Source organism: Nipponia nippon, unplaced genomic scaffold, assembly GCF_047370975.1.
Source record: "Nipponia nippon isolate SJK-2023a ecotype South Korea unplaced genomic scaffold, ASM4737097v1 scaffold_77, whole genome shotgun sequence".
Taxonomy (NCBI): Eukaryota; Metazoa; Chordata; class Aves; order Pelecaniformes; family Threskiornithidae; genus Nipponia; species Nipponia nippon.
The window spans coordinates 239,556-248,418 of NW_028262399.1; the positions used below are offsets into that span (position 1 = coordinate 239,556).

Below are 8,863 nucleotides of genomic sequence, written 5' to 3' on the forward strand. Positions count from 1 at the left end.
GGTTACATACCTATGCACTGGTATTATTTAGCATATTTAACATAGCAGCTCATTGGAATTGCTGTCCAGAAATGCATCAGGATTAGGGGAAAAGCTGTGCTGTTGCACAGGCAATGGTTTCGTTCAGGGCCAGTATCACAGTCTTGTTTCTAAGGCTATAGATGAATGGATTTAAGAGTGGGTACAGGACAGTGTTCAGCAAAGCTACAGTTCTGTTTGTCTCCAAGGAAATGTCTCTGGAAGGACGCACATAGAGAGCAATGCAGCTCCCATATGCAATGGCCAAGGTGGTGAGGTGGGAAGAACATGTAGTAAAAGCTTTTTTCCTCCCAGCAGCTGCTGGCAGGTGTAGAATACAGAAAAGGATGCCCATGTAAAATGCCAGAGTTAAACATAAGGAACCCAGTATGATAAACGATAATAAAACAGAGTCTGTTTTCCAAAGCAGGCTGGGGTCAGAGCAGGACAATTTGAATAAGGGGGAGTGGATCTTGTTTGAGCCACAGAAAGTCAGCTTGTAGAGGAGGACCAGACAGTAACTGAAGGCTGTGATGCCTATGACCCAAGCAGCAACAACCAGGTGGATGCAGAGCTGAGGCTTCATGATGGCAGCATAACGCAAAGGATGGCAGATGGCAACGTAGTGGTCAAAGGACATGACAGCAAGTAAAACCAACTCTGTACAGCCCAGGGCAAAATAGAAACAGGACTGGGCAAAGCAGCTGCTTAGTGAGATTGTCCTCCTACCAGAACTCAGGATCACAAACAATTTGATGCTTGTGGAGGATGTGAACCAGATTTCCAGGAAGGCCAGATTGCTGATGAAAAAGTACATGGGGGTTTGCAGGCGGTGATCTACACCCAGGAGGAAAATGATGGTTGCCTTCCCCATCACTGTTGTCAGGTATATGAGCAGAAGGAGCAGAGAGAGAAATAGCTGTAGTCTTTGATCAAGCCCTGAGAAACCCTCTAGGATGAACTCAGTAACTGCAGTTTCATTTTCTGCTCCCATGCTGAATTTCAGTTCATCCTGCCGAGACAGGAACATGACCAAACCCAAGTGTGATTATTTCACAGTCTGGATGAAAGGAATCCTTCCTGCTCTGCTTCTTTCCTTTCTTGCAGTCTTCCTCCTAGAGAGCACAGAGAGAGAGAGAGTCCTTCAAGCCTTTCTCACCCCCTGATTTTTCTGGTTTACATTTTGGTTAGAGTCCTCAGAGAATTTGTTGTCATCTTTCTACCTTTCTCAAACTCTTACAAAGGATTCTTTCTCCAGAACAGAAGATTTTAAAGAGGCTGCAAGCTATTTCACCCCATTCCTGGCAAATTCCACATTCACTCAGACCTTTTGCAAACATCTGTCACACCTATGTGCCAAACTCATCTCTTCTATTGCACAAATGCTAAACCATCAAATGAAATGAAATGAAATCAAATCAAATCAAATCAAATGTGTATGTTGAAAGCTATTCTTTCTGCTTTTCAGAGGCACTTGCCCTTTTGCACTAGGAATCCCTGAGAGTCTCTTCTTTTCAAAATAAGTAATAGCCAGCATCTCTTTTGTAATCCCCTGCTTCCTTCCACACCTTCTTGCTCTCTGTTTCTTCAGGAAAGGGGGTGGGAGTGGAATAGGGACCAAGTATAACTCGTCTTCTTTCGTGCTCTAAATAATGACTGAAATGGATGATGACTCCACACAGTCTGTCACACAATCTCATCTGACCTCTGTCTGCACTGAAGCACGGTTGTTTCCAAAGAGTTGCTCATTGCTATTGCCATCAAATGTCCTTACCTAAACGCAGAGCAAGAGAAGAGCGTCTGGAAGAGATTTGTAACCTTTCTTTTGCATGCCAGTTATAGGTTGGGAGGAACCAGCCTCTAGTGTTTTCTCTTGCTTCCATTGACTCTAGAGGGAGCCTGGGGAAAACCAGTTCTCACAGGCACCTGCAGCCAAGTAGATGAAACTCACTATTCAAGTCTCAAATCACTGATTTATTAACGTTGTTTGTTTGTTTTTTTAATCAAAATAGACATCTAACAGAAGGAAGCACAAGAAAAATATATGCAATAAAGACTGATGTTTTTCCCTTGATCTTTACATTTGTTTTTAGACAAGGAAAGGAGCAGAGCAGATGACTTCAAAAGTAGGATGATTCCAAGTGCAAGGGGAGGAGAGGGAGGGGAGGAGATGGTGGGTTTGAAGCAGTGAAACAGATCTTCTCCACAGGCTGTGTTGTCCCCTTAGGCTCTGTCCCAGGGCAGAATGGGTAGCACTTCCACAAGGAGTAAAATGGGAAGATCAGTACAGGGCAGTGCTCCATGTTTGCACTGACATTTTAGCTTGGGGTTCAGGCTAGCCTTAGATCCCAAATGTCCGGCTTGTTCTTGGCCTCTAGTCTGGCACAGGGGAAGCTCTGCGCTGGGTTCCTTTGGGAAATTTTCTGAGATTAAACCACTGGCTGTATTTGAGCAAAAGCTCAAGCTCAGTCACCTACAGCAGTATGAGTGCAGTGAATCAGTGAATGAGAGGGGACAGTCCCAGCGTCCATTTTCTGGGTCAGTTCAAACACTCAAAGGGTTGTGTCTTCTTACTCTCTTGGGTGACACCTCAATTCTCTAAAATTGTTCTTCTCCTGAATGCACTTTCTTAGGGGAACCTGCAAATTGGCAGACAGCTTACAACAAAGAAGCTTCTCTTCAGGCCCCGCATCGTCAAGCATGCAGCCAGCATATGCCATAGTGAGTGAAGAAATATAGGGTATGCAGGTGAAGGATATCCAGGTGAAGAAGGCCTTAGTGCAGCTTTGCACAGAGGTTATCCTCAGGACATTGCATATAATGTAGGCATAAACCACAGCAGTCAGTGTGAAGGAGCTCAGCAACACAGCGGAGAAGAGCGCAACGCTCATGTTTCATAGTAGCTGGTGCCCATGCGGGGGGCTCTCAGCAAAGGGATGATGCCGCAGAAGAAGCAGTCTCTACAGTGGGCACAGAGGATCTAATGGCATACAGGATGGTGGGGCTGAGCATGGAGAGAGATGCCGTTCCCCAGCAGCTAAAGATGAGCATGGAGCACAGCCAGGAGTTGGTAAGGACAGAGTCGTGTGAGGGGCTGCAAATGGCCCTGCAGCAATCGAAACACATCTCAACACATAGGTTAAACTCAGCTGTGCTGACGGAGAAGAAGGGACTTGTAAGCAGCCACAGAGATATCTTAATCTCCAGCATGAGACTGACAAACATGTTAGGGGGAATGACCAGAGTGAACCAAATATCCAAGAAGGACAAGGTTCTGTGGAAGGGATGCCTGCAGGTGTGGCACTAGTGGTGGAGCCAAAGGATGGCAATGGTGATTGCATTCCCCATGACAGCAAGCAGAGAAATCACCAGCAGCAGTGTGAAAAGGAGGGCGTTCAACTCATAAAGGACTGAATAGGCCTTCAGGAAAAATATTCTTGCTCTGGTATGGTTGTGAGGATCCATGTTGGTACCCGGTCAGTTGAAGGTGTGGCAAGGGTAATCAATATCGTGCTTGGTGAAATTCCTCTTGTTACCTTTGTCAACCTTCCTTTCCCTTTTCTTAGGTTTCCTTGTCCTTCTTTCGTGGACCTCAGATCAGATGCTTAATTCCTCCAATGTGGAAATCTGCTCTACCTCCACTACCCTGCCCAGGCTGCTGGCCAGCTTCCTAACCAGGGACAGAACTGTTTCTGCTCAAGGCTGCATGACACAATTCTTTTTCTTTGCCTGTTGTGCAGGTACCGAGAGTCATCTGCTGGCCACCATGTCCTAGGATCGGTACTTGGCCATATGTCACCCCCTGCTCTATGCCAGCCTCATGAAGCAGAAGCTCTGTCTCCAGCTGGCGGCTGGGTCTTGGCTAGCTGGATTACTAATGTCTACCATAGTCACTGGGCTACTTTCCAACTTACACTTCTGTGGTCCCAATGCAATTGATCACTTCTTCTGAGATTTTGCCCCATTGCTGGAGCTCGCCTGCAGTGACATCATGGTGCTTAGACTGGTTACTTTCATCATCTGCTTTCTGGATGTGGTCTTCCCATTTATGTTCACCTTGGTATCCTATATCTGCATCATAGCTGCGATCCTGAGGATCCCAGCCACCACGAGGAGGCAGAAGGCCTTCTCCACCTGCTCCTCTCACCTCAGCGTGGTCACTGTTTTCTATGGTACCCTCATCGATGCCTATATGATACCCAGAATAGCCTCACTGAGGCAGCTCAGTACAGTGCTGTCCTTTTTCTACACCACGCCCATGGCCAATCCACTCGTCTACAGCCTGCAGAACAGGCAAGTCAAGGGGGCTCTTGGAAATGCCCTCAGAAAAACTGTGGCCTGCATCAAGAGCTCCTACCTGTTGTGACCCACCAGGAATAAACAGGTTGTGGTTGTGTCAAGTGTGGACAACTCAGAAGTGCATATTTTGTGTACCAGGTATATCTTTAGAAGTGCAGAATCTTGGGACTGTTTGGGGAATGAGAAGTGGGAAAAGAGAATTTGTGTCTTAAGGAAATACAGGTCTGGTCCTGAAGAGTGTAAAAAACTTCCCTGGATTTCTTCTTGCTTTAAAGTAACCACAATTGTGATCCTGCAAGTGGGAGCTGTTGAAATGCCACACCTGCCCAGGAGTGGCAGAAAACTTACTCTAAACATGTTGTTTTCTCTTCCGTTACCCAGCCAAGCTGAGGGGTGGGGGTCCTGCGTGTCTGGGATTCCTCAGGACATCTTCATATTGACAGTGAGAAGGGGGAAGGTGAATCAAGCCCTTCCACTGGACATGTCTAAATCTGAGTAGATGAATCCCATCCCTCCTGTTCTCTGGGCTCTCTAGCAGAGGAGAACTGTGAAAGCTAGTGTCGTGGTTTAACCCCAGCCAGCAACTAAGCACCACGCAGCCGCTCGCTCACTCCCCACCAGTGGGACGGGGGAGAGAATCAGAAGGGTAAAACGGAGAAAACTCGTGGGTTGAGATAAGAACAGTTTAATAATTGAAGTAAAATAAATTAGAACAGTTAAATAAGCAAAGCAAAAACCGTGCACGCAAACAAAGCAAAACAAAGAATTCATTCACTACTTCCCATCGGCAGGCAGATGTTCAGCCATCCCCAGGAAAGCAGGGCTCCATCACGCGTAACGGTTACTTGCGAAGACAAACGCCATCATACCCAATGTCCCCCCCTTCCTTCTTCCTCCCCCAGCTTATATACTGAGCATGACGTCATATGGTATGGAATAGCCCTTGGGCCAGTCTGGGTCAGCACCCCCCGGCTGTGCCCCCTCCCAGCTTCTTGTGCCCCTGGCAGAGCAGGGGAAGCTGAAAAGTCTTTGACCAGTGTGAGCGCCACTTAGCACCTCTTTAGCAACAGCTTAGCACTACTTAGCAAGAGCCAAAGCATCAGTGCATCATCGACATTGTTCTCATCCTAAACCCAAAACACAGCCCCATACTGGCTACCAAGACGAAAATTAACTCTATCCCAGCTGAAACCAGGACAGCTAGTCTGATAGGGCCAACTCCTCTGGAAAAAAAAAAAAAAAAGTAGATCCTTCTTCAGAAGAAAGGTACACACAAGCTGGGTCTCAGCTTCCCAAACTTTTAACACAGAAATCATTACTTCCCACTTCTTTCCTTCTCCTAATCTGACCCCCCTCCACGCCCCCTCTCCCAATGTAATTACTTACTTGTTTCCCACTGGCTGACTTAGATATTGCAAATGGAGTCCTTCTGTTTTCTTCTTTCTTGCAAAAGAGAGCGAGGGCATGCTCATGGGGCATGACTGAGAACATCCACCCCCAGCAGCGGGCTTTCCCCATTACCTAGGCTGAGGCATGCTCACAAGATGGAAATGTCTCCATCATCCCTGATTTGTGCAAGGGCCTTCAGCCCTGACATACTCCCACAACACACTTATTCCTTCTCCACCCACAGACGTAAATCCCTTCCCACTTCCAGGCTCAAATCATGGTTGCAAGAATTTGATGCACTTCAGAAGAGGCCTTGAGCTTCTTGGATCTTCTTGGTGCTTATGGCAATGTTCCTGGCTCCCTCCAGATTTGACGGGCTTCCTGTCTATAACAAGGGCTTTCTGACAAGCTTTTACGAAATGTTTGTTTTTCTGTCATTCCTGTATGTGGAAAGAGTAGACAGAATAAAGAAAGAAAAATCCACCAAAACAGATGCTGAGTGAAGTGCCAGTAAGAACCAGGTGAGGTACCCCCATGGCTGTGGCATCCTGACAAGAAGTCTGTCCTGAGAAGGGGATCCAGCCTCTGCCACTCTGGAGTGGGCATTCAGCAGTGCCCGTGCCACCTGGCAGAGACTGTCTGTCCAAGCACAGTTACTGTCTTGTCAGCTTTGAGTGCGAGCTTGAAACTGCTTGGCTGCAGGGGTAGTGCCTGCGGGATTACCACTGCTCCAAAAGAGCAGTCCTTCCAGGTCTTTCTTGCGCAAGAACGGGAGAGTCATTGCTGAGGATGGGCTTTGGGGCCGTGTGTGCAAAGCAGAATAGATGAGCAGCCCATCCCCTTAACTCCACTCAAGCACTCCAGAAGGTCACAGTGACTGTGCTCTGGTTTTGATTCCCCTAAACCCTCTCTGCTAGGCAGGGGCTCAGCAGGCAAAAATCTATGGCACTGGGCAACACAATTGCCCCAGCTGTACCACCCTGAGGACACCACCCCTGCGTGTGATCAAACCATCAACCTTTCGGTTAACAACTGAACACACTCACCCACCCTGCCACAGGGACCCCAGCCAGGGCTGTCCCCGGACACGGCTTTGCTGTCAGGACAGTCCTCAGTGCTGAAGGAATGGGAACGTCCCTGAGCCCAACCCCCAGCCCCAGCCCCATGGAGATGGAAGCCTGCTGTTCACCTCGCCTGCAGGGCTGCTGGGGAACAGAGGGGTGCAGGGGGAGGCCCGGTGCCTGGAGGAGGGGGTATAAGATTTCTGCCTCCATGTACCCTCCATGGCATGCCCTGGGATGCCATCGGAGCCTGGGGGCACATCAGTCCAGGGAGGGCATTTCCCTCACCCTGTTGCACTGCTGCTGCTGCAGAGTTGGGGACAGATGTGGCACAGTCGGCTGTTGCCCTGGGTGGCAGAGGAGGCTCAGGGGAAGGGATTTTCTCCTCTCCGTTGACCCATCCCAGAGTGGGCCAGAGTGTGGGAGCAGCACCTGCAGCCAGAGCCTCCTTCTGCCCCATTGCCCTGCAGAGACCTTGAAGGGGCAGCGCTCTGCAGTGCAGCCCTGTGCCAGGGTCAGGCCTCAACTCCCCCTGTGTCAGAATGATTCAAGTGCCATTTAGTGCAGAGGGTTCGTGGGCACCCAGGGGAATACAGAATTTGTCATAGGCACATCACAGGAGGAGAGTGCCTCTCCTACTGTTAAGGGGATGTAGCTCAGTGGCAGAGCACCTGCTTTGCAGGTGGGAGGTCCTGGGTTCAATCCCCAGCATCTCCAGGGCTACTTTTGCTCTGACTCCTCAGCCTCAGGCAGGTGCGGGCTGGAGCTTGGGCACTGGCTCTCTCCAGGCTCTGTGGGCCTGCCCTGCCCACCCAGGGCTTGCCTGTGAGGTGAGGAGGGCTGTGTGTGCTGCTTCTGCTGAGCCCCCTCTTGGAGGAGAAGCAGGCAGCTGTGCTGGACCTGGGCTCAGGTCACTGCCCTGCACCACAGACCCACCCACCACCCAGGGACAATGCTCGGCAGCAGAGTGTGGGGAGACCTCAGGGAGGGGAGAGGTGTCAGCAGCACACTAGGAATCATTTCTGGCTGCACTGAGAGATGTGGTGTGAGGATGCTGGTCCAGCTCAGGCGTCCTTTGGGACCAGGGCCACACTGCCTTGGTGGCTTTCCAGGGGTAAGGGTCTGAGATTGTCCTCTCTCCAGGTGGAGATCCCATACCACATGGGAAGCACTCCTCTGTGCCTGCAGGGAGGGCTGTCTGAGTTGGATGAGCCTGGGCAGGGCTGTGGGACTCCCAGCTGGAGGAATGACATTTCTTATCCTGACCCTGTCTCCAGGTCCTTCTCCTTCCACCATCACCACTGGCTTAAGCAGAGCCTCAGCTCAGGGCACCTGCAACTGCTGAGGTCAGGCACAGCCCTGCAGAGGTGGGGCTGGTGGGGCCGGTGCCAACCTCTTGTTCCTGGGGTGTTTGGTGTCTCTGTCGATGCTGCGCTGGTGGGATCAGGGAGGCACAGGCCTGTGCACAGCCATGCACAGGCGGGAAGGGCCAGATGATGCCTTGGCTGGTCCCCCAGCTAAAACACCCGCAACCAAGAGTGTGACACGGCCTTTCACTGCAGGGTGCCCAGCCCCCGGGAACAGTGAGCCCAAACTAAGAGAAATAAGGCTGCTCTCCCAGGGGCTTTCCACAGCCATGCTCTGCCCAGCGTGGGGCAGCAGTGCTGAGAGTTGGGGGTCTCACTGTGACCCCCCTCAGGTAGGTCCTCGGGAGCTGCAGGAGCAAGCACAGACCTGGGGCACAGTGACAATCCTGCTTTGCTGCAGAGACCACACCCAGCCCACAGGGCCAGACTGTTCAGGTCCCAAAAATGCCATGAAATGGGCTCTTCCTGCTCAGGCCTGCTGCTCCCTCAAGCACACCAGGCCTGTAGCATACCTCCCTGAGGAAGAGGAGGCAAACCTCTGCCAGATGCCAGAGTAAGGGAGAAACATAATACATGTGGGAGGGCAGAGCAGGTGGGGAGGTGGCATGGGACAGGCACTGGGCTCTCTCGCTGGTGCCCACTTGGGGAACCTTGAGTCTGCAGGTTAGTGTCCATACTGCCCACAGGACCCACCATCCTGTGTTCAAAAGATAACACTCCCCTCTTCTT

The 8,863-nt window shown here is 50.6% G+C and overlaps 1 protein-coding gene, 1 non-coding gene and 1 pseudogene across 2 annotated transcripts; 2 read left to right on the top strand and 1 right to left on the bottom strand.

Moving 5' to 3' along the window:
• Positions 1-82: 82 nt before the first annotated feature.
• On the bottom strand, positions 83-1,048 carry LOC148050649 (olfactory receptor 6E1-like). The gene has a single exon (XM_087741140.1). The coding sequence runs from the start codon at positions 1,046-1,048 to the stop codon at positions 83-85; it is 966 nt and encodes a 321-aa protein (XP_087597266.1).
• Positions 1,049-3,013: 1,965 nt separating this feature from the next.
• On the top strand, positions 3,014-4,384 carry LOC148050650 (olfactory receptor 6B1-like; annotated as a pseudogene).
• A 3,028-nt stretch (positions 4,385-7,412) lies between these two features.
• Positions 7,413-7,484, top strand: TRNAA-UGC (transfer RNA alanine (anticodon UGC)). The gene has a single exon. It is a non-coding gene; the product is annotated as a tRNA-Ala (tRNA).
• Positions 7,485-8,863: the final 1,379 nt, after the last annotated feature.

Bases quoted from the DNA above. Each gene is read 5' to 3' on its own strand.
- LOC148050649 (XM_087741140.1), bottom strand. From the start codon at position 1,048: ATGTTCCTGTCTCGGCAGGATGAACTGAAATTCAGCATGGGAGCAGAA.